An 18,422-nucleotide genomic window follows, 5' to 3' on the forward strand; every position below is an offset into this window, starting at 1 on the left:
GTTGCCAGAGGCTGTTCATTGAAAGATTCAGCAAGCAGTCAGAAAGTTAAGTTTTGCCCAAGTGGAAAAAAAAAAAAAAAAAAAAAAAAGAGTAAACAGACTACTTTTTCTCATGAGTGTCTATTTGGCAATGCTTATTATGAGTACCACAGAGTGTTATTCCACTGTTCGTGCTTGCCACCAGTAAAGAATACATTCAAACTCAAATCCCACCAGGCACAGTAGAGAGTAAAAACTGCTAACAAAATTCATGGTCGTTTAAGAGGTCTGTTTATTGGCTGCAGGGTCCAACGCTTTCTTCACTGCTGCCATATGCAAAATCAACTCCGTTTTTGGTGCACAAAGGTTCTCCTTGCTCTTTGTTCAAAGGGCTCAATACAGTGCCAGCATCATTTCCAACCCATCATCGTTTTATCAACACTAATCATCAATGAGGCAAAAAAACATACCATGCAACAAGTGTTAGTTTGATGAAATTAGGTTGAGAGTATTTATATATTTACACATTCAACATTCTATCCTGCTTGCGGTCTTGTATTATTTCGATCAAAGGTCAAAACAGCTACATTCTGGTGTAAAATACTGTTTCATTTAAGGTTTGGTGTAACAGCTACTTATTTAACAATGCCTTTTACTGGATTCTGCTGCACCTATTTTTGACACAGAATTTCTATATACCAACACCACACACTTTCAGTCGCACCTCAAAAAACAAGATAAGGCATTGGCAGATAACTGACTGCTGTGACCAGAAGAAATCCAATTTCTAGAGCTTTCAGTCATAACCTTTGGAGACCATGAGAACCTAACATGAAGGGTGAGTGTGTAGGAGATGGCCAGTTCTTCCAAGAACTATAAACTTGTGATTTTTTGACACTGCTACTCACCACACAGAATTTAAGAGTACTAACTTCCTAAATTAAAAAAAAAAAGTTCTTAAACCCCATTGGATTAACAACAGGACCTAGGCACTTTTGAAGACTGTGTCTTATATCTACCTTTAATATGGGGAATCTTTAGACTGCAAAATACAGCACAAGTAATCATCTGGAAAGTCAAAAAAAAAACAACACATAATTGGCAAGCAGCAGTTCAACAATCTTAAAGTGCAGACTGTTTATGTGGTCTCCATGTCCAACCTCTGTGACTAGAATGGGATTCTGTGCATGAGGATCTGCCAGAAAAGTGTGTTTGCAGAGCCAAGGACCTGACTATTTAAATTAAAACATGGTAAAATAACATACTTTGCGCAAACCATTTTACTGTGAAAACTCATCCTTACAAACAACTCTTTTTAGGAAACCAACCACACCAACTGTGATGAGAAATGCAAAACCAAGTGATCCACATCCCCAACATGCTCAAGCCTTATAAACAATGAGGACTGGGAGAACAAAAAGAGAAGGAACATGAACCCACACAAACTGGGATTTTCAGCTGCCTGCATTAGCCGAGACAGCTGAAAGATTTGTTACATTTTTTAAAAAGGCTTCTTTTAAAAGCAGACTTGGAACCCATCCTGCACTGGCTGGCAATAAGAACATGATTTCACATATGCTGTGGTCTCTAAGGCAAAGCAATAATACGCTAATACAAAATAAGTGATTTAAGAGCTTTCTTTAAAAACCAAAGGCTTTCTACTTGCTAAATTGATAACAGAGAAAAACCTGTGTAGGGTGAAAAAATTTACAGTCTTGCATTTGACATCTGTCAACATATATCATCAGTGAAGAGTTGAAGTGATAAGCCCCAGGTCTCCAGAGGGAGCAAATGGGTAGAGCGAGGGAAGAAGTTAACTCGGAATGAGGTATGGTGGGACTCTGTAAATAAATAAAAAGGTTCTGCAAAGCTTCCCAAATCTGTTAACTGTGCTGCTTTCTCATACAGAGCTGATGTCAAGTATCAACATCAATATAACTAATGAAAACCGCTGCACTCCAACAGCCAGGATGTGGACAGCTGCACTTTCCTGCACTATTTATGGTATGTAGAACATTCCGGTTCATTCCTCAGCAACGTAAATGGTCAACAGAGGCTCAAATCTAATGGTTTACTGCTTCGGAGCTACAGAATTAAAACCCCCTCCAAATTAAAAGCGTGAGAGGTTTCTATCTAACATTCCCTTTTCTTTTTTTAGTACAGTGCAATAGCAAGTTAAGGAACCAGCCGTGCCACCTTGACCCAGGCAAAACTTGGATCACCTTCTCTGTTAATCTGTCTGTATGAGGACAATAAATTATAAGGGTTTAAAAGCAAAACAAAATATGCATTTTTTCCCTCCTACCTGATAACAAGCTAAGAAAACATGTGTGACACATAGGAACTGCACATCAGTTGTTTAGAGAGGAAATAGTTGAGAATCTTGTACATCTAACTTGTTTCCAAAAAGCACTACTGACATTCAGTAGACTTTTTCATTTCCATTTTCCATGGATGTCCATCTGGGCATACCTGTAGCCCTTTTCTACTAAAAAAGTTGTCTTCAATACAGACATAGGATACCTGCTAGCAGGATAAAATAAGCCAATTAGTTTTTTTTTATAGGAATTTTATATTCATCCCTTCAAAAACCAGACATCAGAACTCATCTGTGTACATATAACAAAGCAGACAATATTTCTCATATAATAGACAAGGGATCTGTGCTGTCTTTTCTGTAACATTGCCTTTCTACTACTGTACTACTTTAGAATCTTTCTTCATTTGTTATTTCCTCTGAAATCTTATGTAAGATCTGTTCCAGTCTTTCAGAATGCATGAAATTAAGCTACCTAAATTTAATATACCAATGTCAGAAAAGCATTAAAAATTACTGTCAACTAGGCAGTACTCAGGCACCCATGACTCAGGTTCCGATCTGGATCCGCTTCCTTTCCATGTCTGCTATTTCTCTGTTTGACTAAAAGGTATCAATTGCCACTAGTACGACAAATATTAGATCTCTCTCCCTTCCATCCCTGATGAATATTTGAAGGAAAACAGCACTGCTTTTGCCCAGGCCCATATGAAAACACAGAAAAAATAAAACATGTTCAGAGGCTTCAGAGTAGGACTGGTGTTCTAATTGAAGAGTGGTTTAACTGTTGCCATGGACATTGGGAAGGAGAATCTTTGTGCTGTCTGGCTCTAGGCACACTACCCAGGGATCTCAGGTAAGCACCTGGACTGCCTTTGAAGTTCCTAGAGAGAGCTTTTCAGCTGCTCATTTAGGAGTCAGTCTCTCTCCTTGGGATTAGGTAGGAAACCTAGGCACCTGAGTTGCATGCCTCAGGTTAGACAGCGTGAACACCCTCACACACACACAAGCACATACTCCCATGGAACGAGACTCAAAGTCTGCAACATGAGAAGTGGCTGTGCTGGCAATGACCATGTGAACTTTTTTGTAATGCTGTTGCAAAACATACGAAATGAACTAACTACTGGTCAGCTGTCCCTGTTATGCAGTCATGCTGCCAGTATTAGAAATGCCATCACTCTGGACTATGGTGACTACTTCCAGGGCTAGCCTCAAAAACAAACAAACAAAAAAGACCTCCTTACTATACTGGATTCATCATGTAGGGCTGAATGATAAAGTTAGTCTACCTTTAACACTGAAGTGGAGCTATTCCCATGGAACATGGCCTGAGGAAAAAAGGCAGAGTCCTATTTGAGAGGTTAAGTCATCACAGGCTATTAAGAAAGTAACAAAGTACTTTAGGAAGGGCTGGGTGTGAGGGAGACAAAGGTCCAGGCTCAGAGCACATGTAAGTGTGGCACCAGCATTAGAGAGGTTAGGTGCTCAGACTCTGAATAGTGACAAAAAAAAGACACCTTCACTCTTCATAGATTTCTTTGTGCATGTATCAGTGTCACTTGCCATAAGTGACAAGCTACCCCACCCTTTGCTATGCCTGTTAGGTGGCTGTAAATAATGTGAAGTATGACTAGTTCTCACATCGAAGCAATGAATCAAACTGCAGTAGTCTCAGTATTTTATCATTTAGATTTCATGTGTCAAGGAGTGCAAACTTTTTCTGTTTTAAGAAAGCGGCATTTTACCTGTAAACATAAGGCTTTTTTTTTCCTGAGACCTCCCAAAACACAAATTTCAAACCTCCCACTAATGCTATTTTTAGTCACTTTTCAGAGCAGAATTACATTTAAAACATTTGTCTCAAAAGAAAACTTGTTGTGCTTCAGCATGTAACAGTACAGCAAAACAACAGGAAAAGATGAATCTGGGAAAGCTGCCAAAACATTAATCAGCTCTCATGCCCTCCTTGGCCTTGAACACTATCACTAAGGACAACTTTACCTACTTTGGTCCAGTGTGTGCAGGAGCGTGTTGGTTACTGGTAAGGTTTTCAGTTTTTGGAGTCCATTTGTGGCCTCCTATTTTTCCATTTCAGCCTCAAACTAAAACTGAATCAACTAACAGAGATAAGCAGCATTAGTAGTGGATATTAACCTCAGCTTTAGTATAGCAGCACATTTTAGCCTTCTTTTCACTGGCTCAGTTTCTTTGCCAGGTCTTGAGGATGAAAATGTTGCTGTTCTTTGGTAGATACAGAAATCTGTCAGCAGAGTTCTCCTGTCCTAACACTGACACATGAACAAATGGGAACATCTTAAGCCTCTTTTTAAACTCTGACCTATGCGACTGCACATATCCAAATGGCAATGTATCTTTATGATATCATTTTCCTTTTCCTCCCTCAGCAGGAAATTTTCTCATCCCTTCAATCCCAACATGCACAGACGCACTCACACAAATTAAGTCAATCCAACAAGGAGAGTATGGGCGAGAGTCCATAATGAACAACGTTCATTAGCACATCATTATGAAATTCTCAAATTGTTTCTCTCAAAGAATATAAAGTTTAACACATTCTGTCCATATTATTGGTTTCTTAGTTATAAAGTAAACACAGTAATAAACTGTTCATAAAGCATTGACTCCTTTTAAACGCAGCCCCTTCTTGTTTTATCTTGCTGAAAGTCCACTTCCAATTGGAAACACTCAAGTGATGTACTGCAAATGTGCATACGGCGTATGACAGCAGAGGAAGGAAGAAAGAGGCACTTTTGATCGGCTGGTATTCTTTGACTTCCCTTTTTCCAGTGGAGGTTTATGTTCCTGACACTAGATGGTAGTGTTAGCACAGAAAACCACTGTGGTTAGGCACTTGGCAACAAGGCTCCAAGGCTGTGCCCACTCTGCTATATCATCAGAATTGGTTTCTGACGCACTTCCAGGATATCTGGGGAAGGGAAAGAAACAAAAAGGAACAGCAAATTTAGGAGGTTCCTGAAAGTAGCCACTGCACAAGGAAGTAAGAACTGAAGATTCATTTCTAGACTGCTGCATAGACCCCTGGTTACAACACTAAAGGAATTTAAATCACAAATAGCAATGAGACTTTGCCTATTAATGAAATCTATTCTAATCCCTCCCAAGGTGCATCCTAGTTGAAGGATGGTAAACTGCAAGTATAACCATCATATAGAAATGAGAGCTGATTTAAGTATCATTAATAGTGGCATGAAACAACATGAGTCAGGCATGGAGATGGTGGCAATCTTCAGAGAAACAAGTGTAAGAAACATTATGCCAAAGGTTTTTTTCCTTCCCGAAAGGAACCATCCCCAAGTCCCTTACAGAGGTTTTTGGCTCAGAAGATGTTGGCACAAACAATTCAACAGTTTCATCTATTTTATAGCCTGAAGCCTACATTTCTGCACTCAAAAGGCTGCAATAAGAACATTCGTTTTGTTAGCTCCTCAGCCCCATATTGCCCAAATGTGACAGAATATGAACCTGCCAGATAGCTATCATAATGGGCATCTTTCCAAATGTGGATAATAAAACTAGCGCACTGGCACAGCAGTCTGCAGAAGTATCTGGAAACTGGGCTGCTAGGTCTTTTTCCAGGCTACACAAAGAATAAAGAATGTCGGAAAAGGGAGCATATGCTTAATTAACCAGCAGGTCACACATAGCTGCACACAAAGGGCATGACCTGAGTAAAAATTGATCCACACCTTCAGAGGGTTCTAGACATGCTTGTAAAGAATGAAACATAGAGTGAATCCAGTGAAGGGCCATAAAGATGATTAAAAGGGATAGGACCATCTGACACGCAAGGAAAGGCTGAGACCTGCGTCATTTAGCATGGAGAAAGACAAAACTCACAGCAGAGGAAGTCTTCTCAATATGTACAAACTCCAGATATTTTTGAATATTTTGATCAGTATCCCTAGCATTTTAATTTTGTAGTACAGACTTGCCTAAACTACTCAAAGGAGATGAATGTCTTTCCCACTGCATCCTGCCCCATGTGTAATGCTCCTTTCTGCTGGAAAGCTGCCACTGGCACAAATGCATTAATTACAAAAAGGCACTGGAAATGGGTTCTATCCGAAGCACCAAGCTAAAGCAGATAATGAAAAAACTGCAGATTAAAATTCTGCCTTACAGCCCAGACATTTTATGTCTCTTTTCACTGTGTCTCAATAAATACACTGACTCCTGCAATTGTATGTTAAACAAATTAAGTCTCAGAAAGTGCATTCAAGCTAAAAGCAAATATTTGAGCATGGAGGCATTTATGCTACCCACTTGAGCAAGTATTAAATGCCAGCAGGAACAATGTATCTTCTGTGAACTCCAAAATGCCTGTGGTGAGCTCTAGCTAACCAGCTCTAATGGTATCAACGGAATTGTTGTATGGAGTAATTGTATATTTTGTTGGAACTTTGTTCAAAATCCACCCTTAATTATAGAGGATCAATTCTGACTGGAATTCGTAATTTCTTCTAAACTGAAATCAATTTCTACATAGAGTGAAAGGCCAAATGGTGTAGAAACATCTCTCTGCTAAGTATGTTTTTGCATCTTATCAGCTACAGTTTTCCTTATCTGTAGGGAAGGAGCCAGCCTACTTTTGTCCAGGAGGACAAGACTGTAGCTATTACTGTTACACTAGCACAGTACAACTAATGACATGAAGAACACACCCATGCTATCTTCCTATCTCTTCTAGCAGTAGATTAATCTGTTTAACAACAGATTTCTCAATTCCTGTCCTGTTAGCTACTTTTTGGGAACAATCTGGAAATAACCACTGAGTTCTCTTTTCAGACCCAGACAAGAAAAAGCTGGCGCTGATCAGAAGTCCACAATCTAGACAAAGCTATTCATAAGTCATCTGATCTGGTAGATGAAAAGAAAAAAGATTAAGTTCTTAGGTAAATTAAAAGGATCTTCAAAGGTTAGAGACAGGACTTCAAAAATTGCTCTGCGATCATAACTTTATTCCATGTGATGATAACTTTATTCCAGTATAGAATTTGGAGTTGAGCAACAGCTTTGCCTGAGATACTATCATGCACCTGGACCAAACTTTCTTTGTACCTGAGACAATCAATATGTATTTTCAGAGGGAATACATTTCAGGATGTCACTTTCCACAGTAACACTAGTAATGGCTATATGAAAGAAACCGCCACTGTATTTAGACAGAGAAGAGAAACCACTACTTCTTTCCCAATTTTCCTAAGTATCTCAGAGTCCCATGAGCTACCTCATACCATGAACTATACCATTGAAAGGCTAGCATTCCTGCTGATGCAGGCATCTGTTCAAACTAGCCCACCTATATTTGCAGGCAGACAAGGGTTACATGGATGTCATATTTGATACTTCAGTACTTGCCTGCTGTAAGATGTAATTTATTGTGATATTGTAGCCCAGCTGAACAAATGCAGAGCTGGCCATCATCAATGTAGTAACTGGCATAGCTAGACAACAACATGGGACTGACTGCTCCTGGTGCGACATAACCACTACTTAGTTTGATTAAAGAAATTGGGCACCTGAGAGATTTATAGCTATCAGTGTGGGCACTTTGATCAATTCAAGCAATTCACGTGGATAATAAATCTAGGACTCAAAATTGGCAAAGGAGATCATTCCAAATCCAAAACTGCATAAAAAAAACCACATAACCCTCTTCAGTCACAGGTCTCTGCTACAACTATTGCTGTCAGTGGACAGGCTCACAATGAGTTGCCCTCCACTCAGGAGATGGATGAACTTTATATTCCAGTATTAAAGCCACTAACACTCTTCCAGAAACAAAACCTACCAGCTTGTTTGAACTCTCACCAAGCAAAATTAGCCCAAAGCCAGAGAACAGTTAGACATCATTCCACTTACTCAAACTGATTTGCTACTACAGTCAGCAAATAAGGTTTGAAGTCATGTTTGCTTTCAGAGAAAGGCTTGTTCCTCTATCTTAATAGCAAAATCCCACAACATTGAAGGCTGCCTGGGAACCAAATGACTGTTTATGGGTAATGGACATTAAAATCCACCTGTTAAAATTCGATGCAATGGCAAAGTGATGTAAGTTAAGTGTGCATAGAGTAGAAAATTTTCATCTGTTCTGTTCAGCTTCAGCCACGAGCCCACCAGAGACCGTCCTGTTCCAGATAAGGACCGTGACCTCAGATTTGTTGCACTGTGTAGATCTGTAAGGGTAAAAGACAGCATGTTTAAAATGATTGTACTTTCTGCATTTTACTGAAAGATTCAACGAAAGCTTCTGAAAATAATATATATATATATACACGTGTGTGTGTGTGTATATATATATATATATATATATATAAACCAGAAAGCCATCTATTAATTTTATAGAGAAAAATTGCACACAGGTTGCTTATTACTACTATTATTATTTTTTAAATCAGTCAGATCATGCCCAGTACAGAATTCACCATTTACATTGAAACTGATGAGTTATATCAACAACTGGCAGTAGTAGTAAATCAAATCATCATCTACTATCAACCAGCCAGGAGAGGAAATGAAGCACTTGCACAAGCAAAATCTTAACCCAGCCTTCCCTTATATACAAAATAACATCTCTACAATTAAGTAGTTACTCATGCAGAAATGTATAACAGAAGGAAAAATCTATCCTATGAAGAAGATTAATATCTAACAAGACACAGGAAGAGTCAGTATTAATAAGGAAGTTCACTGCAAATCTCCATGCATTCCTCCAGCCAAACCTGGGATTATTCTGCCATGTTATTTATTCTTCATTAAATTAGTTAAGAGATCCAAAATGTATTTTAAAACAAAAGGACACTGAATCCACTCTAAACTAGAGGAGATATTTATAGCTGCAGACAGGAATGCATATGTTACATCTGTTGAGTGTTTCTAGGCTTTCTCTCCATTCCTCTGTAAAACTCAGTCCAGCCTCACAGTGCTTAAAGCAGATGCTGAAGTGAAGATAATTCTGGACCAGAGCAATCCAAGCTCTGGGAGTCATTTGTTTAAAAGTAAGTCCTGAGGAAAAAAGTGGCAGCTACTCTGGTAATGTACATACGATATGGAGGGAAAAACAAAACAAAACAAAACTTGTTTTCCTTCCTTTCCTGTAAGTATGTATGGCCAAACAGTCTATTCCCGGTTTCCACACTTTACCACTATGTCAAGAGCACTGTGGTGATCAGGTCAGAAGGACTTGACTCTGGTAGCTGGAATAAGCATAATTCTCCTGCTGTGTCATGCATGCCCACAGCAAAAGCGAGCAAAGCCTAATAGACTGTTCCTGTCCAGAACAGCTCTGTCTGCGCTGGGGTCAGGTCTGCAGCAGCACTGGCCAGACCAAGGACACTGCTGATCTTCAGACAAGCCAGTTATTCTCCACCCACAAGGCCAATATACACCAACATTTCCCTACTTTTACAAAAAGCCCATCTTTTTGTCAGCTGAGAAAAAAAAAAAAAAAAAAAAAAAAAGAATTTCATTACTGCAGCTCCTGAGCAAATACTGGTAGGACACTCAGATTTCTCTAATTTGCAATCATATTGAATTTAGATACTTCCCCTTTTAGAAAGCTCATTCTTGAATAAATTAAACTTCCTAGTGTAAGCTATTAATATATATATATTAAAATAATATTATTTTTTAAATAAGGTCCAGGAACAATAAAGTCAAAACATTTATAACCATAAATATTTATAACCATAAATAAAACCACACTTCTCAGTATTTTATATGTATATTATATTATATGTATGCTATAAAACATTTGGAAAACCTGGAATTTGTTCACTCACATAAATAAAAGAAAATGGAAAATAATAAGGATGTTCTTAATTATGACTAAGTATGCTAGGATCTGATATTGCAAAACTATTGAGTAGACACTACCACCACCAATGAGGGCTTCTGGATGAATGCTTAGAACTCCATTCTATCCTGCACAGCCTCCAGTAGAAATACATCAAAGACAGAAGATTCCATCTGGGAAAGCAGTTCTTCTCACTACACTGCATAGTAACTGACCCAAGCTCTAGCCTTTTTATAACTAAACATGGAGGCACGCTGGTCTCCAGCTTTCAGAGGGATGCTTTGAAAAAATAACCCCAGTTTCAGAGTGGCACCAGAGATGGACTGGTTGAGACACACCATCAGAGGAGTTTCTGTGGAGCTAGATTTTTCACACTGTAAACCTTTTGGAAAATCCAGCACTGGATTTTCGCTTTCCACAAATGTGTTCCCCCTCCACTCTGAAAGTCTGCTTAGCTGGTGTTATTTCTCTCACCTCCACCATCATCATCTCTGAAGAACTCCTCACTGTCATTTGCTGAATGGGATTTTTTCATCTCAGCAATTCGATTTCGGGGCACTTTTCTCTTGAGGGATGGGGAGAAAAAGGATGGGCGATTGTTGCGTTCTGGTGTTGGTGGTGTACTGAAAGAAGTGACCTGAAAGGAAAAATAAAGGAAATGCTAGGGAAAGTTTTGTTTAAGAAGTTCTGTGCTTCTTGTAGGAAATAAACAGTTTCAGATATGCACCATAAGGTAATCACATGTGAAAATCAGAATCACAACTGGTGCCCAGCTGCAAGTTTTATCAGAGTGGTCTGATAAACTGACTGTGTCAACTGCACAGTCATCTCAAGACACTCATCAAGATGAAAGTATTTTGGTGCATCAGTACCCTCAACTATTATGTAAATAATGAAAAGAACTCTAGAGCTGTCATGTGATCACTTTTCAAAGGGATTTATAGTTACAAAGGAATAAAAATGCAGATTAATAATTTATTTAGGCACCAAGAATGTCAGTATTATTTTTATATGTTGAAATTCAGAAGACTTAATAGGCTAAGAATGTACTGTATTGGACACGAAACTGTGCATCTTCATTTCTTTGGTAAAGATTAGGTAGCTGTTTGCCTGGTTAAACAGATGCCACAAGAGATCACTGTGTCTGTGAAGCAGGGTCACAAGACAATAACTCAAGATGCTGATGCAAAAGACAAGTCAATGAGCAACTCTATGTATATTATTTCTCTATAGGACGGACAAAACCAAGCTGAAAGGCCAGTGATGATTTGGTTACAACAAGTGATGACAAATATAGGGATATAATTGTCTATGGTGAAATGCAGGTTAGGCACAGAACTACAGAGACACCGTTCCTTCAGAGCAGCAGTTGCTGTTGGGTAAACCACAATTATAGTCAGCCATACCTACTTCAGAAACAATTTCAATTTCAGTAATTGTGGACTGGTTTTGCTGGTAATATTTTAACTGTTTCCTTTCAAATTAAAAAAAAGGATAACTACTAGGCTAACAGAGGTGATCAACTTTTATCTCATTCTTACTTTTTCACACCGTTAATTTAATGATCCCATAATGCTTCCTGAGACGAGATCACTGCTCAGATCTGTCCTTACAAATAAGGAGGGAGGTGATGTGTGAGTGAGGATGACAGCCAAGCCAAGCTGATGTTGCACTGCAGAAACCCGCTATGTCATCCCTCTATCATTAACATAAAAAAACCAGAAGCATTCTACCACGCAACTGATCCTCTTTTGAGTGCACTTGATCTCTAACCTATGCTTGTCTCAATTTATTTTTAATTCTGTAGCCATTTCATATCACACCTGCAGGGAAAACCAGACACAGACAAATTACCATTAAAGCCATTAGCAAAGAGCAATGATAATACATTATCAAACAGAGGCACTGGAAGTCTTGGAGTCAAAAGCTCAGGAAGTCCCTCCAGGCCTGGTTTCTTCAGGCTGTACCTCTACAGCACAGAGCTTGCACAGAGTTAATGAGCTCTGTGCTGACAGCTCATTTCGCCATGGACACCACTGGAAGCAGACATGCTGGCCTTTAAACTCCACAGGTTACTGATGTTACACAGGAAACCAGGCTGGAATCAGTAATCACTCTGCCTGAGTCAGGACACATCTGTATAGGTATTTTAAAGACACACTGCCTAATTCCCAATAACTAGGTAAAATGCTTTAACTGAAATCAATGCTCAAAACTGAAAAAGGGCCAAATCAGGATCTTTGGACAGACTCTTGGTATTTTACTGCACTTGTATTAACATTAAGCATAAATATGGTCATACATCTTGATCCACAGTCTTTGCTTTAATATTATACAGGCTTTGCACTGCTGGTATTCACTCCTCAAAATCTGTGAAGTTTAGTTAGCAACCTACACCACATACAAATTCCCCGTTTCTAGGTAACACCCATCTTGTACAGAAATGGGATCTATTAATTTTCATAAAAATAGGCAGAACCATAATTTTCCTTGGCATCAACATCACCGTTGTTTCAGCAAAACACTCCTCCAGGAGTATGAATCATGCTCTCATCTCTGTACTCATTATTCGATCAATGGAAACTGCGACAAAAATCCATCTGCATATATTGAATAGCTCTGAAATCTATACAAGCAAAACTAAGTTCAGAACCATGATGTGGGTGAATGCCAGCTTCAGTTCATCCACTGGAATTAAACAAAACATCCATGCTTAACCTTAAGTCAGTATTTCTGTCTACTACTTACTCTCTCATGCACTGGGGAATCTGGATTTGAGTCCTCTTCTGTACCATATGGTGAAGTGTCACCAGTAGAAACTCTACTCACTGCCATTTCCGCATGTCCTTTCCCTTGTGGCCCTTTCATTCGGACAAACTCCATGTTGTTATATTTATAGAAGCCAAAAGACATTTTTTGAGCCATCTTTGCTGCAACACTCACCTACAATGCACCAAGACAGGAGAGAAATACATAAAATATCACCTTCAAATATAAAACAATGTTCTCTGAAAGCAGTTATCTAAGTATAAGTCAAAAACATAGCAGATAATAGTCATTATCTTGATTCTTAGGAAACTTTAAGCCAAAGCCTGAAGTGATTTCCAAAGGGGAAGCAATTTTACAGATACAAAAATAGACGCTCAGAGGAGAATCAACTCCTTCAGCTATCCAAAAACCAGTTATCCAATAACAATCTGATATAAAACAAAAGCTTTTTTCAGACCCACACAACGTGGCACACTGAAGCACAGGAAAGCACACACATAACTCAACACAACCCACACAAGGACAATTGTTTGAGCCCAAAAAGTAACAGACACATACAAAAACCAGCAAGGCACACAGCCCAATTCCAGCACTACTGTGTGGCAAGTACAATTCAGACATTTGTGTTCACATTGTCAAACCCAAAGCAAAAAGAGAGCTCCCATGCACAACTAACCTGTATCACATTGCTCACCACAGAACCCTGACATCTTTTGAACCCTCTCAACAGAGAAAAGGGTTCAATTTCCAGTGAACACAACTGAACTGAGAACTGAACTGAGAACTAGAAAAAGGAACAGACCAATATGAAAACAGTCGAGGTTTTGACAAGTGAAATAAGGAGGACTTACGCATAAGCTTAAGTGGTTTATCACAACTTTCAGCAGTTTATCCCATCAAAGGCCCAGGTTTGTTTATACGTTAACAATTTATATTGCACTAAGAATTAATACAGACAACTGAAATCAAGTAACCTTCAGAAGTACAGAGAGCTTGCTTCTCTTCTCTTAAGAAGAGTGAAAATACAAGCAGATCAGATTTCAAGTTTTGCCTTTGGCTATAATCAAGTGTTTAAACAAACAATTCTATTCCATCTAACTAAACAATACGAAGCAGAATTTTTATATTCCTGTTCTTTGGAAAAACGACTATAGGAGTATAAGCTACTCACACGTGAAAAAATGGAGAAGGTAATTATTCAGGCCCTCTATTGAAGAGGGTAGGAACAAAGGGAGATGAAGGAGTTTACAGTCACAGTAGGTAGTGACTGGCATTCTTTTCTTTTTTTAATCCTTCAGCACTGTCTTCACAGTAAATATTTTGTGAAGTTTATTGGCTCATGCATAATCTTGACTAAATACTGAATTTGAAGCTACAAGTGAACGCATTTCATGTTTCTATAGGAAAGCAATGAAAGCTTCCTTCCAATGCAGTGAAACTACAGTGGCCTTTTGAAAATATCCACAAGTTCAGAACACACTAAACACAAACACATTTTACATTTAACAAGATAGTTATCAGAGTTTAAGATCTCCATGTAAAACATGCCTTCACTGAAGTAACTAGAAAAATCCATGAGTTTTCAGAAAAATGAAAGGGTTCCCAGAATTCTGTTACTCAGATCCATTCTGATGTCATGCTCTTGCATCTTCATCAGCTTCACTCCTTTTGGCAAACACAAGAGCAACAAAACCTGATCTGAGCAACCTCAGCTGCAACCTCAGTGCACCCAAAAGCACTAACTTTGGAGCAGCTTTCAAAACCAAAAAGGATAGGTCATGATGCAGATATCTAACACGACAAAAAGCCAACAGCCTCACAGTAGCACAGAAACACTGTAGTCAGTATCATTGTTACAAAAGACATTGTCTTTCAGAAGCACCCTACCCTGTTGTCATAGACCTTCTTGAGTGCTTCATAGCGGATGGACCCCTGAAAAATCACTCCTTGGAAGGTGTTGCTTTTGTCACTGGCAACCAGCTCCACACAGACCATTTCTCCTTCTCCTACAGTCATGTCACTGAAAACCTGCAAAGTGCAAGACAAAACACTTCAGGGAAAACTGCAGCTGGTAAAAATCAAAAATACACTGAGATTCCCGTGATTCTCCTCAGGCCCAATGTAGGTTTAATGTAAAATGGGGAAAAGTAATAGAGATGTAGGCTCTATCACAGCTTTTCCAAAAACCACAGACTCCAGGAAATGTCCACTGCACGTCGTGTTTGGGTAAGCAGCTCTTACAATCAGATTCTCTTGCTTCAGCCCATCATAAAAATGCGTGCCAAAATCCAGCTCTAAATCCTGATTTCAAACATATTAAAAAATGAGGAATATCAAATAAATCATCATGGACTTGCCCCATAAAACCCCCTGGAATATAACCCTCCAAAAACATTTGTTCAAAAGGTGCCAGAAAACAACCACTCTGGACATAAGACAGGGACAAAACCCTGCTGCAGCAAGGAACTCACCTCTTCAAAACTGTCGATCATGAAAAATATGTTGGGATAGCTGATCTTTGACTCCTCTCCTTTGCTGTCCATTGGGTGTTTGCTAGGAGATGCAAACACTTGCTGAGAAAAATATTGAAAAAGAAAATTATATATATATATATAGGTTTTAGATTTTATCATTCCAACAATATTAAACAGTTAAAGAGGGAGAAGAATTCATACTGAGTAGCTTTCTTTGCTTCTACCTCCATTTGCAAAGCTTTGAATTAAAGTAACATGATGAAACTCAACACATTCACCATGGGCTAATTTAATTACGTTAGAAAGTAATGTGACTTGTCAATGTTTCAGGCTTGCCTGAAACAAGGACATCTTCCAGGCACCCTTGTTCTTATGCCATCCAACTTAAATCCAGAAAAAAACACCCCAAACTCATCTCCAGTCACATACACGAAAGGAAAATACAGTTTGTAGAGATCTTATTGTTGAGCCAACAGAAAACTGATATAGTCTGAAAAATAATTTAGGGGAAAGTTAGCCTGTTTTTACACTGGTTTCATGCCCTAGGTACTCTCCTGGTATGAGCACAGTAGCTCTGTCACAGCTCTGGAGTAGTATAGCATGTCATAATCCTGCACAGGATTTCTCCCTATTCAATATCTGGTTGTGCATGGATAGGGTAATATACGCTTTCTAAAGCAAGAACAGAGTAATAAAGATCTTAAAATGTTGGCTTTTCTTCATTTAAAATGAATGGCCTCAATGGTGCATGTTCCAATGAAATGCCTTAATGCAAATATGCTTTCCACAGTACCTAGAATTGCCTTTTTCCTCTCTTCATATAACAGCTACAAATGTTATTTGTATGTACTGATAAATTCTAATGTGGGTTTCTCCTAGAAAAGGGGAGACAAATAAAAATTTGTAAGCTGCTTCACAGCATAAGCCTCTAAAAATGAGGAACAAAAAACCTTCTCCTTATTCTGAATACTGCTCACATGCTTCGCACAGGCCTCTTATCCTCATTTTCCTAGTTTTCAAACGGGCGTGCAATATTTAGAGATTTCTTTTTCTAAAAAGAACTGTGCAGAAGTTCTCTGGGTGAAATTTGGACTTTTACACAGCAGAAACAGCAATGAGAAATAAAAGGATTGTTGTCAGTGATCTAACATGGTATAACAGAAATGGCAGAAGGGAATAGTGTGCTCAACATACTAATTACAAATAAGATAATCAGCATTGCTGGTTTTCTTTGTAGGCAAAACAACAACTGAGTTCAGTATGGTAAAACAATATTAAAGGATTAAAAAATATTGGCTTATTTTAGGCAAAGCCACACAAGCAGCTGAGTGAGCTAAAGGAATGGAAATGCCTGAGATAAACAGTTTATGCAACAGAAGCCTTTTGATGTAGAATTTTTGCCAGCTAGGAAAAGTTGTTGCAAGTTCTGCTGGAAACTGAAGAACTCTAGCATTTCTTATTCCTACCCATGCTTAATTATTCAGTCTCCACCACTACGCTAAAACTTGGATTAACTCTATACTGCACACAAATAAGTAATAAAGCCTTCTGTGTAGTGATGGAAGGAAAGAGCAGTTGAAGGGAGAAAACAAGAATCACATAAAACAATAGAAAAAGCGGTAATCAGTAAGTAGTCTATCATTTAATATCCCTACCTTACAGATTAACTCTGAAGGTTTCTTGTAACTCATGTCTAGTACAATTTTGGGTTTACCCTCAGGTTATTTTTAACACTTAGACATACTCCCTCCAGCACACTCTCCCCAAATGCAGTAAGCAATGACACAAATCTTGAGAGCACAGAGAGGTCTTTATGGCTTTCTGCGAGGGGCAATAAAGTGCTTTTAGCTGACTGGCAGGAAATGTTAGCAGACAGGCTCGAGGTGCTTGACAACGGTGAATCTGTGACAGAACACAGCATGAGAACTGCCGTCCTGGTGTTGATACAGTTTTTAGGATCAGGTAATACTGGATGCTCTTACCCACAGTAAACGTAGGCTAGTCTCACCTGAGATTTCTTTTTGTGAATGTGAATGTCTCCTCCATCGGAGCGTGTGCACACAGCACACGTCACCACATAATCCAGCTAAAACAGCACACCAGATAGACAAATGAAGATTTAGAGTTAGAAAAAATAAAAACCACACATGTGGACGAAGCAGAACACATTCTGCCTTCATTTTTTTCAGCTCTAACTAAAAGTAAACTGTTTTGGTATTGCTATTTCCTTCATTCTCATTACTATCCCCAAACTCCTTCAATTCTCTTAGTAGTCCACGATATTTTTGTTTATTTACTATATGAGTGGTACTGAAATCTTTTACAAATATACATGAAGGAGTGCACAAGCTATGGGTAAAGTAACTCCTATCAGCATTGTTTACCATTAAGCTTACTGGTCAGCTGTGGAATACGCATGCCACACAGAAGAACACTTTAAGGTAGGAATGGAAAATATATCCTCCCTTCCAAAAGAAAGAAATTGAAGCAATAATAAACACAAGCAATACACTAGAGAGATCAGAAACCATTAACGTAGCCTGCCAAACAACTTGAAAAAACTTAAAAGGTGCATGTGTTACAACTCTGGACTGCAATGCCAGCTGTAATGTTATCTTCTGAATTCTGACTGTAGCAAACAGATTCTGTTTTAATTCATCATTAAATAAGTGCAGAAACTGCTCTCTACAGAGAAGGCTTGCAATGAGAATTTTGGGAGGAAGGGGACAGAATAAAAACAAGTTATTCTCCAGAATGTGTGCAATGAGCCAGCAGTCTCTCATTTTGGAATCATAATCAACAAAACTTTTCAGAGATCTAGAATGACTATCATATTGTTCACCTTCCCTAAGCACCAATGTAACGTATGTAATAACTGAAGAACACGTAAGTTAATTAAAAAAAATAAATATAACATGCTAGTTTAATCTTCCCATCAACAAAGAGAAAAGGCTTACTAAAGCTCTGATGTCAAGAACAGCAAACTCCCAGTGCAATACATAACACCTTTACTGTATTTTCACTTCACAGTTTCCTCTCTTAG

At 38.6% G+C, this 18,422-nt stretch overlaps 1 protein-coding gene across 6 annotated transcripts in view; it reads right to left on the reverse strand.

Annotated features, from left to right (window-relative positions):
* Window positions 1-253: 253 nt before the first annotated feature.
* KIAA0930 overlaps window positions 254-18,422 on the reverse strand; it is a 71,709-nt gene continuing 53,540 nt past the window's right edge. For all 6 annotated transcript variants that reach the window (XM_084289239.1, XM_084289238.1, XM_084289240.1 and 3 more), the window contains 7 exons: window positions 17,388-17,465; window positions 15,377-15,478; window positions 14,793-14,933; window positions 12,885-13,079; window positions 10,611-10,773; window positions 8,362-8,517; window positions 254-5,246 (listed from right to left, as the gene is read on the reverse strand). In XM_084289239.1, the coding sequence (XP_084145365.1) occupies window positions 5,206-5,246; window positions 8,362-8,517; window positions 10,611-10,773; window positions 12,885-13,079; window positions 14,793-14,933; window positions 15,377-15,478; window positions 17,388-17,465 (876 nt within the window). In that variant the 3' untranslated portion in view covers window positions 254-5,205. The remainder of the gene's footprint in view (window positions 5,247-8,361; window positions 8,518-10,610; window positions 10,774-12,884; window positions 13,080-14,792; window positions 14,934-15,376; window positions 15,479-17,387; window positions 17,466-18,422) is intronic.

This window comes from Netta rufina (genome assembly GCF_964035555.1).
Source record: "Netta rufina genome assembly, chromosome: 1".
Taxonomy (NCBI): Eukaryota; Metazoa; Chordata; class Aves; order Anseriformes; family Anatidae; genus Netta; species Netta rufina.